The 18,572-nt window shown below is 40.4% G+C and overlaps 1 protein-coding gene across 1 annotated transcript in view; it reads left to right on the forward strand.

Moving 5' to 3' along the window:
* Positions 1 to 18,572, forward strand: part of LOC105386424 (zinc transporter ZIP11) — a 51,537-nt gene that overhangs the window by 25,133 nt on the left and 7,832 nt on the right. The window contains exon 5 of the mRNA XM_048631568.1: positions 2,648 to 2,746. Within this exon, the coding sequence (XP_048487525.1) occupies positions 2,648 to 2,746 (99 nt within the window). The remainder of the gene's footprint in view (positions 1 to 2,647; positions 2,747 to 18,572) is intronic.

The following is an 18,572-nucleotide window of genomic DNA, read 5'->3' on the forward strand; positions in this document are numbered from 1 at the left end:
TACATACAAATAGACTAAACCCTTGTGAAACTACGTGAGCGAAAGGTTCGTCCCCACATAGCCATCCACGGCACGTGATATCTCGAACAGCTACATTGTAATAGAAACAGTGTCCGGCATTAAATCGGTCGCAGCCAGCGGACATCAGCGATCCGTCTTAGCGCAAAGCTTAAAAGCCCGACACTGCCATCTTAGTTTTTCAGCGGCGTCGTTGGAAAAGCTTCTCTAGCCGCATGTAGCTAGGGTTGATGATAGAGGGGCTTGGTGGTGGGTAACGGGGCCCGGCCGTGGTCTGCAAACATGACACTGGACGTGAGGAAATGCCGGCGCGCTGTGCGGCCCGGACTTTCCAATAGCTGCTTCCGCCTCCCTCTGAGCGGGGCTTTCTTCTGAATTCCATCCCTTTGGATCGCATATGTATCTAACGGAGAAGAAATGTACATACCTATGGATTCTATAAATATGTATTGTTTGTACAGTTCTGAAAGGACCCAAAAGTGTAAATTTTAAACAACAAAAATCGCCTGAACAGTCATAAAATATCTTTGAGAGTAGGAGTATGGTGTAATTTTCTGTTATAGGGTAAGCGGTTGCACGAAAATGAGACCCAGAATAGGCAAACATTGTCTGGAAGGATGATGATGTCCAATAGCTGCCGACAATCTTTGAATAGTATGTCTGACAAAGACTGCATGTAAAGAAACTTCCACTTCATGAATTTGCGTGCCATGGGACAGGATATTTTCAGCAGTGCACATAATGCGGAGTCTCTTAATAATCTTAATGGCTTTTCTTGCGTTACTGCACTTTGACAATGTGAATTCTAATGAAGAGTTTCTCATTTGAGTAAATATACCTGAGTATGTATGAACTTCCAGGTCAATAAAAATTCAGCCATTCATAAAAATTCAACATAACTTAACTTTTTCAATTGATAAACCGACAGTAACTCTTCTCTACCGTGCTTTAGATCCTATTCTATCAATTCTTGCAGTATTCCAATCCATCTCTTTTTACCGACTAGGCTAAGTACTCGTAAATAAGAGGTTATATAAAAGATAGTGTAAAATTCCTTTCCTTTCCTCGGACTTATAATCTACTACAATATCTACACCTCTAAACACAAACTAATCTAAACAATGTTAACGACCGTTAAAACATTTTATATAACTTGAATCCATTTGTATCGATAGCAAATTGTGAGTTTTTCATAGAGTTATAAAATGTTGAGTTAATAGTGATGTGTGTATGTGTCGGTTGTTTGTTTGTGGAATGCGCGGGGCGGCGGCGGCGGCGGCGCGGGCGCAGCTTTCACCGCGCTCAAAGGCTCCGCAGATCGTTTGCTGTTCATGTTTATTAAATTAACGATTCAAACTGGCATTCCTTCGCCTTTCATCAATGTATTACTACTCACGCCGCTCTTTTTTTTTCAATGAAATTCTTAATAGACAGCCAGTTTCATCGGAATTTAACGTTTCGCAACTAATCTACCTACATGGTAGAAGGCATTTATTATTTAAAACTTTACACATACGATTCTCATTTAACATACTTGTAAATAACCGTCGTTATGGCAACAACCGTTACCGCAGACTACTTCTACCTCCGCGAGGTGGAGCGGGCCTCAATTACGTGGAGCAAATTGTGCCAATAGCCAGAGACAGCCGATTATGCAAATGGCATGCTATTACGTTCTAGTGGTAACCTTTAGCCGCGGGAGTGCTGGTGACGGAGGCTGTACAGTTAGGCGCATTCCGCGCCGAGGCAGGTGCACCCCGTACCACGGGCCAGCTGCAGCAGCCTCGTGGTACGCGGGCGGGAATGCGGCCTCCCGCCCGTTATGTCGCGTGCTGGTCGAGCTTTTAGCACATCTGCTGTTAGACTCACTGTCCGCAATTAAACATGACGATACGGCTAATTGAGCTTTCGATTGTGAGCGAGACTCTCGACTGTAGTGGTTGTTGAGTTCGTTAAACAACAACAAATTAGAGTTGGATGAGCGTCGCCTGGTCTGTGGGCGCTGAGTGTGTGTGAAGTGGACGCGTGTTGGTCAAGCAAAGCGCAGCACGTGTCAAGCGTCCCGGGGCGGGCCAGGGCTCACTCCTTGGCCCGGATTAACAGACCCTGTTCACAGATGTCTCGACAAGTCGCGCTGCTCACTATTTGGAGAAGTGCCACAGTCCCGTGGATTAGAAAGTTACATTTACTGCAATGTAACGTTAAGACGATAAAAACATCACCGGTCCGGTCTATTTGTTTGTGTTTTCCGAGTTTGAACTTGTATTGGTACACCTGGGATGTTCCTAGAATCTGGTGAACGGTCGTAAATCGAGCAGACACACAATGTAATATGAATGCTTTCAGACTTTCAATATTCTACTTATGCAAAGGGGTGATTGGAAACGTATTTGGATAAATAGAGATATTTGAATTAAGCTATACTTTATAGTTTTAACGTGAATTGCATAAGTACTCATAAGTTCAATGAATATATGTGAAATCAAATGAAACCTTATTCATTTTAAAGCATACACAATTACACAATGCACATTGGCCATACCTATTGGCTATCTTTCTTCCTATCCCATTCTAGTAATAATCTAGCAATAACCGTGACAATATGCCTAAAGCAACTTTTCTTTTCCAGAAACCTGGCGTTCGGCATCGGCATCCAGAACTTCCCCGAGGGGCTGGCGGTCAGTCTGCCGCTGCAGGCCGCCGGCTTCTCCGTGTGGAGAGCTTTCTGGTAAGTCTAATATGTACAAAAATCTATCTTAATGACTGATTCATCATCAGCATATAGCACAGTCCACTGCTGGTCGTAGGCTTCCCAAAGCACGCCACTGGATGCGATCTATAGCATTCCGCGTCCAATAATAACCTTTCGTTATCATCACCCCATCTAGCCGGAGGGCGTCCCACACTACGTTTGCCTAGTCGCGGTTTCCAGAACACGTGATAAATATAAATAAGAAAATTAAATTTTCTGATTCTACTTGATAGCGGAATTGCTGCCGTTTTTTGCGCGAAATTCTAGCAAATTCCTATCGCGATATTTCTTACAGCATCTATTTATTTATTTGATTTTTTTCCGTTTAACAACAGAGAAGTACGCTCACGAGCAATGAAAAAGCTCCAGTGACATATGGAACGTCAGTGGCAGGTGTAACTGTTTCATTGCACGTGAGTGTAAGTGCATATTCGTAAAACGAAAATTCGGCTTATTGTACCTGTATAACACTGCATTTGGAAGTACAGAGTGGTATTCGATGCACAATTTAACCGTTATTTATCTGAAAACACTAACTATTGCTATGCGTTTTGAAAGCAGTTATAACTTGAAAGTTAAATCAGTGACTTCTAATAACAAGTAAGTAAATTGATTGTTTTGATTTGAAAAGGTCTTTATTTGCACATAATGTTAGTTGCCGAGTGACGAGCGTACATTTATAAACAATACTAGAGATCATGCAATAAATATAGCATTAAAATAAATGTTCAGTTTTATCTTAATTTCGGGTACAATATTTCAATTGCAATCGAGTCACCAGTGTAAATTTGTACCAACGTGATAGGTCGGACGAAAGTATTAAATGAGTTGGATTTAAACTGCTGCCGTGGAAACTTCGGTCTAGTCCGCTTAGTCACAATATAAAAATATTTTCCGCAGACGTGTCGACTAGACGCATTATTTTTTATATTAACGGCCGACATGATCTTGCTTTGCAATTTCGGTGAATTTCCCGGCTTCATAAAAAACTCAGTGATACAATCAGATTCATTTTGTCTCATTTGTGTAAATTATATGTTTTGGCATTGACATATATATGTATATTACTTTGGTTTTTGGCCCCCCGAATGCATAAAGTATCTGTGTGTGTAGTTCTATTATCTACATAGGTGTTTAGGATGTCTATTCGCAGTAGCTATTGACTGTGAGCAGTTACTATTTACTTACGACCAGTCTTACCATTGTCATATACCTAGGTACCCATAGTACCTATCGGTAAAGTAGCTTATTTTTTTAACACAACATCTAGTTGACCCTCAACATTTCCACGAAATCCCTAAATGATACCGATGACGAATGCATTGAGAGAAGTCAATGCTACCAGTTCAATAATCACGTAATCCTGCGACTGGTAAGATCGATAAGGGTCAACAATCATCGAGCTTAGTTTCCTCCGAGTTGGTATAATTGCTTTTGCGCAGAGTTCCTATTCTGCTATTTAAAAACGAGCTTGCCGGTGCACTGACGCTTTTCTGTCTAACATGGTGACAAATCATTAGCTCTTGTGTTTAACATCGACTCGATAAGTTAAAATAAATCTATATCGTTCTTCGAACCTTAGCTAGGACGAAGTTTGGACGGCATAATCGTATACAAACTTTCTCCTATAAAGTATTTTATGGAAGTTACTGTTTTCAACTTAAAAGTGACCGCTACCAGGGCATTCATACATCTACATTCCGCAATCTTCTGCCACCGTAATGATGCACTTTTTTACAATCAAATCTTAATATTTATTGATTACGTTCTTTCTCTATTTATCATGCTTTATTATTTCTCGGAAAACCTTTTCACGAAAACAGAATTAAATGTATTTTTTTAACTAAGTATCCAGCGTTATTTACGAATTAATAAATGTTGTGAATCTAATGCCGTCTAACACGAACAAAGCATCAGACACATCGCAGTGCCGCCGCCAGCGACAGACATAGCAGAAGCGGCCCCCAGGTCGTCGGCTAGAGAATGCGCGCGGCCGCAGCCGTTAGGCCGGATGCCAACGCAACCAGACTGGCCGACCCCATTCCGACTACTAATTCATTTAGCGACTGCAGCCCACTGTCCACGCATCTTCAGTTATAGCCCGCACTCGCAACAACTAGGAACACCGTCTTTTGTTTAAAACAAATGAAGATAAACACACAAACATGACAAGAAGAGCAATGATCGCAAATTCGCAGCCCCTATGCAGACCTTGCCATCAAAACAATGCAAGGAATGCTAAAGTTGTTATCACCTCCCGTCTCAATACAATAATACCAATAAGTTTTTCCTGGAACCCATCGCGAATTCACCCTTTCAAACCTCGCTCCGATGAATATTTATAATAGCTTATTACCAACCTGTTGGGTCCTAATGAGGTAAAGTTTAAAGTGACCGGTCGGGGCGACGTAACACTGCATAAACGGCGCAGGAATGCGGAGCGCGTATGCCGGTATACATCTGCTGGTGAGTGCGCGTTGTAAACGTTACCAAATAGGTAAAAGTTGTAAATAGTCGCATTCCACGGGTTCTTGGAAACTGTGGCGCCGAGCGGGCGCTCGCGCCGACGAACGAAACCGACGAGTCTTGGATGCGGCGAAAGAAGCCTGACGCGTATCCTTATTCGAAATATACGTATTGTTATTAGACGATTGACGTTTATTCGTTATTATTTACGAAAAATATACCTATCGTTTTTGGAATTTTTGCTGTATCTTAAATTCTTATTTTATCGTTTCATAGTCGATGCTCTGGGCGCCTAGAAAGGCTTTAGAATTGAGACAGCAATACGCATCTAACTAAAATCTATTTTGGAAATTGCATGACCTTATATTTCATGGTATAGCAAGAAAAACATAGCTTGATTGCGTGAAAGAAAATATGAGAGAGTGCAGAGTGAACGAGGATATGACAGAGGATAGGGTAAAATGGCGTGACATGACGCACAAAACCTACCCTAAAGAAAGAAAAAGGCTAGTAAGAAAAAGAAGCAAGGAAGGCAAAAGCAAGTTTGTAAAAATTGCCGTTCATCAGAAAATTTTACATTTATACGATGAATAAAAACATTTGACTTTGACAACCCATAACTTGTGCAACTTGCAACTTGACTTATCCCGTCAGATTGCCAGCTCCACGGCCCGTTCCTCCCAGCTCCTGGCTCGGCGCAGGAATGCGGGGCCCGAGCGACGACCCCAGCGCTGAACGAGGCATTTTTCATTTTCACGTTTCTAATTGTTCGCCACCGGTGCAAGATCACGTGTGTTTGCTTGCTCGCCGGCGCTGGGTTGTGGTTTACCTATTCATGATTTTTGGTATGAATATATGAATATGTTGTTGTTTCCATGATATATGGATTTTATTGATGGTATATTTATGCCTTCTGCAAGGTTTTTTTTAAATTAATTACTTACTATATTTTCTTTTCTAGCTATAAATAGCCTTTGGAAACGTATCACGCCGCTTCAGCTGTTATGGCTATGGCTTCGGCTGCAAATAAAAACAGATACATTAATAATTTTGCGGTCGTTAACAAGAACAAACACCGTCTAAAAGATTACATCTTCCATAAACAATTTCGAATTCCGTAAGTAACGACAGAAACGGCAAGAGTATAAGGAAAACGCTTCGAAAACCTAACGGCGAGAAGAGAAAGAGCTACGTTCAAGCTACTTCATCGTCGGTGGCGCAGAATCGATTCTTGCATCGATTAGCCGGAATTCCTTCACGTAGTGTGGCGGCGCGGTCCCACGTGAATCTAGTTTCCTTGCCATCCGGCCACGACGTGAACCTTCACTGCAGGCGAGCGATTTGGCAAAATTCTCGCATCGTGTCGCATTGTTTCAAAGTTCAACCGGCTAATCGGAAATCTAAACTGCGCTAGCTCGGCGATTCTATCGGCTAGTGCCGTGTAGGCTGAAGTGCAGGTCACATATCGCAAACTTATCGATCCTTATTGCTGACATGTGATATTTATGTAAGCTTTTGTAATTGCGTTTTGTGCTCCCTAACTTTGTTAGTTGAGCAAAACATCGTCGTTAACATATTCTTGGTCACAAATCAATACTATCATAGTGAAATTCAGCATTGCTACAGCCCGACAAAGCTATAATGATTAATAATAATAAATACATTTTCGACAGAGGACTGTGCCCTGAACTATTTAGTAAATATTCACTCGGCCACATCTACGTCATTCTTAACTAACATCTCAGCACTACAGCACTTTAAACTAAAAAGTAGGTACCCAAAAGAAGCCCGAACCGAAATTCAGGTCCCTAGAACCAGCCCAGTGGAGGTTGGCGATGCGAGCTGGTCGCGCGGAGGGCACGCGGGCCGCATTCCTCGCTGCAGCATTCCGCAGGCCTGCCCGGCTAAAGCCGCGTGTGCATTTGAGCTGCCTACGAACGTTCACTTGGGAGAGACGAAACGTGGTGTGTAGCTACCGAAATAACGAATATTCAGGCCGCTGTATGACTGATGTTGAAGAAAACTTCCAACATTTTTGAAAGCTACATGCGGGCTCTTTAATTGATACATGGTCTAGGATACGCCATATGATACTACCAAGAAATACTTTCTGTTTTATTACCTTGAGCAACGTTTAGGTGCTGCAGATGATCAGCTATAGAAACACAGCCTAAGAAAGTGTGTGGAAATGATGTGAGCACACTATGCCCTAACGCGAAGGTTTTTGATTGAGCCGTTTGATTTGAGACGCCGTCAGTACACTCGCGGCGGTATGCGTTTGAAGACATGTTCCGATGAGCTTGCAATGCAATGTATCATATTTCATTATTAATGGAGAGGATAGGAACTTTTCTAACCTTACAAGATTCACATGATTCACATTCTGCCCGCACTGTACCGAATTTACTTATATACGGGCATTTTTTAATATTACAAGTCCCCTTCAGGTGACACAATCTAGTTTTAAAAACACAATTAAATTTACAATGTGATACAGTCATAGATAAAGTAGCCGGGTCCGTAACTTAGATAGAGGTACAAAATAAGTATACTCATGGATCGTCACATCACAATTGCGCTTTGGCAGACCCAAAAATGAAATCTACGCCAATCTTTAGGAGCCCTTCCATCACCCTCAAGTTGCATCCAAGCGGTCTACCCCCGATTCTCGAAATTCGCAAACCGGGAGTGCAGCCCCGGCCAGGCACGCGACCGCTGCGGGCAGCGCGGCCACATTCCAGCTATTGGCACGCCGCTGGAGCCCGAGCTCACACATTCCTCGCTTTAGAAACCGCTCATGATATGCCTACTCTAGTGTTGTGTTACTTGTCGCTCTCGTGTGCTGGACATTGCCTTGGAAGGTTGCCGTAGCGTTGCTAAATACACGGATGGTGTATTCTGTTTGAATTTGTAGAATTTTATGCAGATATCTAAGCGTTGTCTTTGTTATCTGGCCGTTTAACGCATTTTCAGTTCAGCGATGTATGTATGTCATTATTTCGATATTATTTTGATACGACAGTCCCAATATACGCTGTAGTAAATAAATTGCACTAACCTACCTGCTACCCTATCCAACGTCCTCATCATAAGGGGTCCATGCCTGCGGGTACACTATAGACTCTATAGTATAGAGAATCGAACGCTACGGTTCAGTAATTTATCGCCCCAAGCGATCCAACTTATAATTGTATTGTATCAGGCATTTTTCTGCGTAAACTGCGTTTATGAATGACGTCATCAGATATTTAATTAGCGTTTCATAAGACTATATCAGAAGTTCTTACATTCCTAGCAAACAAGAGGCGTGGATATGTAGACTCATGTCCCAGCCGTGACAACTGCATCTGATTCTACAATGTTTAATAGGTAAACTAGATCAGCGATAAATCGGTTGCAACCCTAGAACACTGCAAGCTAAGGTCGTTAATACAGTCTTAAGGTTAATCATAACTACATAACTATTTGAAAGCGTTTTTCGCATGCTAACTAAACAAAAAATAACGTATCCTCCCAATACCCAGTACCTACCTAGAATGTTGAAGAAGAAAGACCTACATTCTAGGTATTGGGTATAGGGAGGTAGGGTCAACTGGCGGCGCTAGTTGAGCTTGCGTTTAACCTTAAACTGTAGCCACGCTTCCTCATCTTGAGCCGCCGCTTCACTTGTATCCTCGATAGCCATAATCTCTTCATTTCCGTCTATGTATGTATACTTAATTGTTTTTCGAAAGAAAAATTTAAAGTTCCAAAGGGAAACTTTGTTTGATTTGAAGCTTATGTGAGCTTTTATGTAAGCATGACAAAAATAAAACGTGATCATGTTTAATTGCTTTCGCGTAATGTGGTGTAGCTGTATACTTGTAGCATGTACCTACAGATATCAACTGCTGTCGCACATTTAATGCTCATAATTACTTCATTACTTGCTTTTTAGTCGGCTAATTATCAACTTTTTCATAGATTGACGTAGGTAGTAGGTACAAACGAACATACATTCCGAACCTATAAAGGAGATCGGCAGAAGTACTTAATTAAACTGCATCTTACTGCCTATTTATGGAACGTTATTAAATAGCGAAGTATTTTATTAGTTTTGAAGCACCTAATGAATTCCAATGTTTCAGATTATTGATATTTAAGAGTATATTCTGTTCATCCTATAGAGGATGATTGTATATTGGATTTTATACGCTTATTTAAATAATATTCCTAATCATATAAATAATACTTAAAGGCCATATTATTATAATATGCATCTATATATATCCCTGCAGTTATTGTTAGGGTTTAGATATTCTAGCCCCATAACATTCTCGAAACATTCCCGATAATTTGATTCGAAAATATGTGTACAATTGGACATAACAGGGTATTGCGAAAGGGGTTCATCAGACGGGCTCATTTTGAACAAAATTGGAAATTCGTAAAACTGAAACTATACACGTATAGGTATTGTTTATGATCTCTTATTTATTTTTCTATTCTTCTTGTCCAACCTATGTCACCCACTGCAGGGTAGCATAGGCTTCCTCCATGCTACGCCAAGCCCCACGGTCCTTTGCTACACTCATCCAGTTTGGTCAAGCCACTTTCCTGATGTAACCTAAACCTTTTTTCTATTATGTGATAATATTTATATTTAAGGGGATCCCTAAAGCTAAAATGCTAAAGTCGGCTTGATATACTTGATTAGATTGGAAAAACGGTGGCTTCTATCACATTGATAAAAATATATTTTGTAGCAGAGGGTATACTGAACATGTTAGTTGCTTATAAATTGGTGCAGGATTATAATAAGTATGTTAAAAAAAAATGCAAACACACCATGTCTTTTGCCATTTTTTGACTTATTATGAAAAAACCCTCGAAATCAGAGGGCCCATTTTCATGGAATCTTATATGTATGTGTAGGTAATTAAATTCTTAACAAAGTTACCTTAAAGAGTTGGATTTAATGGACCAGAAGTCAACTTTTTTTGCAAAAAACTAATAAATTCCGGTTTAAAAATGATGACACCGTGACAGATTTCAGATTTCTTCAGTCGTCGCCCTGGTGGCGGCCTGTTAGGAGCGATACCCACGCCATTTTATTTTTTATCAAATATTTCACAAAAACTGATTAAATCAACAAATTATGACTACAAGTATTATAATACATATGCATTTGCTATGGAAAGTTAATTTTCTAATCATTTTAGATGCAGAAAAGCCGAAAATTCTTAGAAAACATTTCGCCTTTTCGATTTGTTTACATTTTTTACTATAGAGTTACAGATGCATAGATAAAGGTAAACATTGCACATAATGACACTTATTAGATTCTCCGAATAAGAACTATACGGTCAATGCAGTATGCCAAAGCGCGAGCCTGTTTATATTCTGAGGGGTAATTTATTTTATTTTAACGGTTGTGTATGGTAGGTAAGCTACACAATATACAGGGTGTTGAAAAGTAAGTTCATAATTTGTTTTATTTGAAACCAAAAACCGTAGTTAATTAAAAATATATATATTTTAAGATGTGGTAGTCTGTACACTACAGGTTGTTAAAAATAAGTAAGTATTTTTAAAAATTGAAGATCTAAAATTTACATAATTTTTTAAATCTATTTAACAAGCTTTGCAAAAAAGCGGTTAAGTGCGACTGTATCTCGCCATGAAAAAAATGAAATGTTTACTGTAGCTATGAATTTTATGCGTTACAAGTGGAATAAAATACCGCATAATATTATGTACAACTATGTAAGAGCCTAGTTTAAAAAAAAAACTCATAAGAAAATATTAAATACACAGGTTTTTTAACCCCTGAAGGAAATAGAGGGGTGTTATAAGTTTAAAGTAAGGGCTGAATTTTTTTTTTAAATTAGGGTGATAGGTAATGTATATTTTTAATGATTTTTTCAAATAGATAAATGTTATACCATTTTTAAATTGCCATAAAATTACCTATAGTTATAGTTATAGAAAAGGGCAGGGCTACCAGTGCCCATCTGCCCATTCGCCACTGCAACCTAAAAGATCTATAAATTATGACTCCCCATGCCGAGTCTCACTCTACAGGCCCAGGTCTTTTATAAACCTGATATTACCTATACAGGATGTTGCAAAAAGGGTATACTGTGCCGAAAGGGTTTGACTCAGGGGTTATTCTGAACAACTTTTGTTCTCCAAGTTTTGGAAATTCTCGAAAAATAAATTCGGTCTCTATAGTAAAAAGTCACGTGATCGAATAAGTTTCTATGTAAAAGGTTTTGTTACGTGAATTTTCAAAATTGTAGAAGAAAAGTGGATCAGAATGGCACCTAAATCCACTTTTGGCTAAGCTTTATACCCTTTTTTCAATACCTTGTATAAAATATCGTCAGCGTCACCTTAGATCGTAATCATCGTAACTCCTCGTGACCAAATTTTAGAGGAGACAAAAATACTGTTTTATTTGTAGTTCTAGTTGGCATACTACCCACCTAAAGTTTTTTTTAACTAGCCTAAAAATGATTTGTTTAGACAGTCTATCTTCCTGTTCAACCGCAGCCTGAGTGCCAGTGACTCAATGACTGAAAGGAGGCCATTAGTGCTCCTAAATAAATAAAGCAGGCCTGTAGATTATCTTTCAGTGTACCGACACATCTGATTGCTGTAAGAGCCTGATAAGCTCTTCGAACGAGTCATACCTCTGTGGTGGTACGGTTTCGACCTTTCGGACAGTCAGTTTGGCATCCGAAATGCGGATTCGAATAGTGGGTACAATACTTTGCGTTCGTTCACTGTCGGAGCAGGATAAGAACCACGGGCGAGTTGTTGCGCTGGCTGTTTGCTTAAAAATAGTAACCGCGTTCAACTCTATCCCCTAGAGGGCGAACCTTTAGGGCGGCTCTTGTATACCATCACTTGTCTTCTTATCTGCAGAAAATTTACAGAGGTCATACGTGTCTAACATCTAAGTACATTAAGGATGCGAAAAGAGAGGGTTTGTTTTCACTGAAGAAGTTCAGTTGCGGAGTTCCACAGCGGTAGGTCTTGGACCCCTCTGCTGTGGAACTTGGCATACAACGCGGTCCTGCAAATCAAGCTCGCAAACGGCGTTAGCACAGTGCATTTTTCTAATGTCACACAGGTCGTGAGGTAGGCTGAGAGCCTCCTTCGGGGATGACATCCCAATGATTCATTACGAAAAAATTGCTGCAGCTGTGCTCGCCATGCAGTGCATGGGCTACTTCCGAATCTGGGGGGCTGTTGCAAAGGAGTCCGTTGCCTCTATATGGTACGGGTTCCGTGCGATCTATGATCCTTCCGGGAGCACCTGTCTTGTCAAGTCGAAGAGAATGGCTCGTATTCGACGCAACCTGCAGTACTGGTGGGATTGGTTGGAGGACAGGACAGCAGGAAGCTGCAGCAGCCGTCATGCTGTGATTCGACGCATAGATGCAAAAAAAAAGTTGAAAGTAACTTCATGTTAATAAAATATTAGATCTTAATTTAACAACATAACATTGCAAAAAAAAATTAACATTGTTGAGTATGTTATTGTAATTTACTAAAGTAGTAATAAAAACAAAGGCTTATTGCATAGTTTTCGTTCACGTTCGCCTACATCGCACGTTGTATATGAGAATAAAGGGTATAATTACTAAGTTTTCTTGTTTAAAAATCACGGTTTGGGGTTTAGAGGAAAACAAATGGTAAAATGCGGAATACTGTTTTTTTTTTCGAATAAAGAGGAAAACATGTGAATTCAAAAAACGTTTCTATTGACACCAAAGAGTACTTTTCGCCGAGAAAAGTGGAGTTACAAGTTAAAGTGATGATAGAACTAGAACTTATTTTTTCAGTTCACCTGCTGTTGAGTGAAATCGTAATTAGGTAAATGACTCCTTGACATGAAAATAATTTTTTTTTTATAATCGTTATAACAAAACCGTTTTTTTTAATACAGCAATATTTGTAGGTGTACTTACAGTGAGCAAAAGAGCGCAGCAAGGTGTAAATTTTTTGGTTTTTAAGAAACAAAAATATTATTTCTATCATATCCCAAATACACATAAGTACTTGGGACTTGTAAACTATCGGAATCCGTTGACTTTACAGTCTCATAAATGGTTAAGTACATAAGTACTTAAAAAAAAAATACACACTCTCGCCTTGTACTAATGTACTCCCTTGCGGGGGTACTTAGGGTAACGTAACGTACCTAGGGACATTTTCGACTACCCCAACTTTGAATGAAGCTATCGCAGCGTACAACTAAGATATTAATGTAAAATTTTCTTTATTCGGTAGGATATATAATCTATTATCACTATTATTTGTGCTTAAGCTTTAGTGTGGCCAGATTTTATTAAATTAAGATAAAAGTAAAAATGCTTGTTTTGACCCAAGGTACGTTACACGTTTGTACCTTGGGACACTGTTTCCTATAGCTTTGTACTATGGAAAATGCAAACTTCTAAATAACGCCTTATATCTCTGTTCTTATTTATTTACTGCATCTCTCTTCTGTCTAGTTTCACTCTGGCACTAATAAGAACAGAGATATAAGGCGTTATTTAGATGTTTGCATTTTCCATAGTACAAAGCCATAGGAAACAGTGTCCCAAGCAGTGGCGGCTGGTGCCTCAGATACCCGGTGGTGCACTTTATGGGTTTAGTAATTTTTTGGAGAAAAATAGATTAACTATTACAATTAGAAGTAAAAAAATTATTATTTACCTTATTTATTGACGCGAAATAGCTTCTCCGCCGAAACGAAAAAAACACACGGAAAGCAAAATAAAGCATTTAGTCTCTCACATCCACATAACCATTTCTTATGATTGAACATTTCACTTAAAAAAATTCAGGTAGGTTAGGTAAGTACTTATAAGTTTCATTTTTTGTTTTGCACTAAAGGCCGAGGCGTAGGCGGCCCAGCAGATTTAATATCCAGTCTATTTTGCAATGTCCTATTGCTTTTTATGAAGTCAATATTGTATTTTGCACTCATTTTCACACACACACACATACACACTCACGAAATATTTACTACTTTCTTAGTTAATAAGTAATTAGCAAATTAATTACGTATTCGCGCGCGAAAGGTGAAACTGACAATGACATGACAAGTGCATCGTTCGTAGTTCGTAGGTCACGCCACCGGTCAAGACCACCGCCCGCGCCTCCCGACTCCTGAGTCCCGTGGCGTCATTCGTATTATTTCGGCAATTTCCGGTCGCGTGCGGCGCACGAATTTATCCTAGAGCTGCATACAGTTTGCACTGAGCATCTTCCGTCTCACGCGCCGGGCGATTTCCATCCTGTTTCATACTACATGTAGGAGCTCGCGCCGTGCGACAATCCGAGCGCACGAGGCCGTTTTTGTTCAAGCCAAAATAGGATCTAATTCTTTCGCAGTAGAAATCAAAACAGGCCAGCTTGATTTAATTTAACTCGTAACGATAATCAGATTTATGTAATTTCTGTTTAGGGTAGGTATTACGGTTGTTATATTGGTATTTTTTGTGAAGTTTTTTTTTACACGTACCTAGTATGGTATAGGAAGAAGGAAGGTACATATTTAGAAGGTTTTTAAATGGTAGTGCGTTGCACGGGCGCACTTGAGGTGCAGCCGCCACTGGTCCCAAGGTACAAATTTAATCGTGTCCCAAGGTACAAAAAAGCAATATTTAACCAAAAATTTAAATATATTTATTTTTAATTAATAGGAATCTATCAGATAATTGCCGTGTCATAAAATTAAATAACTGAAAAGTTATACGTGACATCCATGTCTTTATTTTGAGCATGCCTCAATGAAATAAAGCAACACAAAAACTATACAAAAGCTACTTTTGACTCCAAAAAACTTCATACTGTCTTCACCACACACTAGATGCTGGTATGATCACGAGACTCACTAGTTTTGCCAAGCGAGTAAAATACTATGCCTAGGGTAGAATTTTAATGTGTTTATTTAGCCGGTTTTTAAAATACAATCAATGTCCCGAGGTACAAGCGTCCCAAGGTACGTTACGTTACCCTACATGTTATTATTTTTCTGGTGACCTCCCCATATCCCTTTGCCAGCTACGTAACCTTTTGTGACACCCTGTATATGCAGAGTTCTGCAAACTACTGTTCTGCTTTTGAAACACCAAAAAAAAACAGGTCGTCTAACTAAAAGGTCACGTGACCAAAAAAAAATTATATGAAGAAGCGTTTTTTTCATGAATATAAAAAATTACGTAGGATAAAAGTTTTTCAGAGTGACGCCTGAGTAACGCCCTTTCGGCTAACTATACTTTTTTTATTACACGGGGGCAGAGTTTAATACAACACCCTGAACTATTAAACTCTGATTATATTTTCGCGATTTTTTTACATTCTGATTTCATTTCCTGGCTTAGAAATAACATCAGTAACATGCTGCACACGTAGGTTTCGGCATAGTATTAAACCCTTTTTGCAACAACCTGTATAAATATCGGCACGGGTACGACTTTATATATAATTAATTATTAAATATTAAAAATACTTTCAAATAAAAATAAATATTTTCGTATCACAAAACAATATTACTTACTTAGTATATTTTTAACAAAGTGGCATGTCTTCACTTTTATGTTTTCGAGTACTATGTTAAAATTTCATGTCATTGTCCGTAGAACGCCCCGCATACCTCAACCCCCCCTCACTAGATTTGACAGATTCTGATTTTCTTCCAGCTTTAGTGACAGCCTTAAAGATAAATAGTTAGCCGTTACATACCCCGTAGCAAAGTTAATGAAACGTCAAATATCAATCATTAGTTAATACTGGCTTACCGGTACGTATGTGTTTAATACGCAGCTGGCCAGCCAAACCTGCTATTGTTACTTGAATATTCAGATCGCCTAAAAAACTATACAGGTACGTAGGTATAAGAAGTTGATCTAATACCTACCGCACAGGTTATTTGTAGTTAAATATGACATAATCAGATGAAGCATGGAAGTGATCCATTGTTCCCGCCGCCGCGTCTAGTCGACTCGCCCGTGAGTCACGCTGACGTAGCAAACATCACGCTCGCATCCATATATGTAATTCGTTTGTTTGCTCGAATTACTACCTTGTTTAATCTGATTGATCCGCGCGTTAATCTCATCAACATGGTGCCTACATGGTTCTTTCTCGCCTCGATCGATTGTGATTTCAAACTCGTTGGAGTTAACGTGCAACGGTGTCGATATGGATTGAGCAACTCTGGGCCCGCGCGGGTCCGGCGAGCTGCGGCCTCAAAGCACATGCTAAATAGATTCGAGAAAGTGTTGCGTATGTCGAAATTGATAGTTGCGTGTTGTGGTGCGGAGCCGCGGAGTCTGGTGGGTGGCGCGAGGCGGCGCGCAGTCTGCGCCCTCCACAGCACCCGTCCGACCAGTCGCCGCCGCCGCCGCCGCCGCGGGCCATCGGCCTTCAGAGACGAATAATTAGCCGAGCTGTCCGCGCCGTGGCCGAGCACCAGCAGCGCCGGCGCACTAGGGCCCGGTTTCTGCTGCGCACATCGCGTTGTTGCCACACTTCGTCTTCTTGCCACTTCCTACAGTATTATCATCGATGACGCATGCCGAGATTATGTTACCGTGTTAACGGCAATTACGATCGATTATTCTAGATTATGATATCTCTATAGCCTGCTCCTAGGACAGCTTTTGAGTGCTCGCCCGAGCAGGCATAATGCGGTGGTTCCTAATCGTCCGGCACTTACTTAATGTTAATCTGTCTTTAATTTTTTACTGCTCCCAATCATTCAACCAAACGAGGAACTCGCTCTCGAACTCTCGGTATTTGTCATTTTGGACTGGTTTCGCCGGCGGTCTTAATCGGAATACCGCGGGTATTAAGAAATGCTATTTTCTCATTACGCAACCATATTTGGAACGAACCTGCTATTCAAAATGAGCTATTAAGGGTTGGAAAGCCCAGCCGTAAAGCTCAGCAAACATTTAAAACAATATGAAATACCCAAAGTTATATTGTATGTTGTATGGAATGTCAAAATGTACACCAACATCGTTAAGAAAAACAGACCAACACAAGAATTAATAAACGAAATATTTGAAATTCGGCGTTAATAGTTACGCAGTTATAGAATGAGGGGCATCCTGTTTAGCCGCTTGTCGGCGGCGCTCAAACGATTCCGCGAATCCGTGGATATTGTCGCAAATTACCGCTTTCGCCGCCTTTTGAATAATGCATGTGATAACATAACTTCACGTAGCGAGCGCCCCCGCGGCCCGCCCGCGCCCCGCGCGCGCCCGCCGCCGCTGTAAGCTCCAGATTTTTCATAGAAAACATACATTTAGATTTAAATTTCTTCCACAAATCGCTCAGTGTAGAGTTACGTGTCATTCCAACTCCACCGCTATTGAGGGATCGATATGTATCTGTGTATTTCCGAAAGTTGGCCTTTGGAATTTCCTGGACAGTTACTATTTCCATTTGAACCGTTTGACGATTTGAATGTATGATTAGTTTCTATGTAAAAATAGGCTTTATTTAATGGTTCATTTTATAATTCACAATAAATATAAACTGGTGAATGTAAACACTGCTGACGTGTTGGCCGCTAGTGACTAGTGCTGGTGCATTCCTGGCGTGCCTGTGCAGTGCCGTTGCCGCGGCCGCGAGTGACTTGCATAATGTGAACTTAGCCGAGACACTGCAGCGCAAACCACTACCTGATAGTTGTTGTTGTCCTTCAAAGAATGTTGCGAATTGTACTTTCGTGCTTTTATACTAAATATAATCATAAATCTTATCCATCTGATTTTATTTGATCCTACCTGTACTTATGACATTATTTACAGTATATAAGTACTGTAAATAATGTTTGCAAGCATTGAAACAATACAAAAATATCTTAACTGTAAGCTCATTGTTATTAGCAATTTATAAAATCAATCATCATTAACATGAAGACATTTCAAAACTCCCAAAAAACAATCGTCCCTCACATATCGCAAACCCTATCAAACCTGATAACCAAAAGGTCACCGACCCTACTGAAAGAAAAGCTTTCGTGCGTTGCCTGTCGGCGGCGGCGGCGGCGGCGGCGGCGGCGGACACAGGGCGGGCGGCGTCGTGTGGGGCTCGCGTTCCCACAGCCGCCACCGCGCGGAATGTGGTCGCGCCAGCACCCACTTTCACCAAAACAATTCGTAAGCCGAAACAGGCAGCGACCGACGTGAAAATTAACAGGCCCTTTGGAGATATCGCGAGCCGCTCAAATCATAAGTGCAAACAGCAGCTCGCCGCGGCCAGACCCGCTTATTTACGCCGCCATTATGCATCTGCTACTTTAGACGTCAAATGGTTATTGATT

Source organism: Plutella xylostella, chromosome 29 (assembly GCF_932276165.1).
Source record: "Plutella xylostella chromosome 29, ilPluXylo3.1, whole genome shotgun sequence".
NCBI lineage: Eukaryota > Metazoa > Arthropoda > Insecta > Lepidoptera > Plutellidae > Plutella > Plutella xylostella.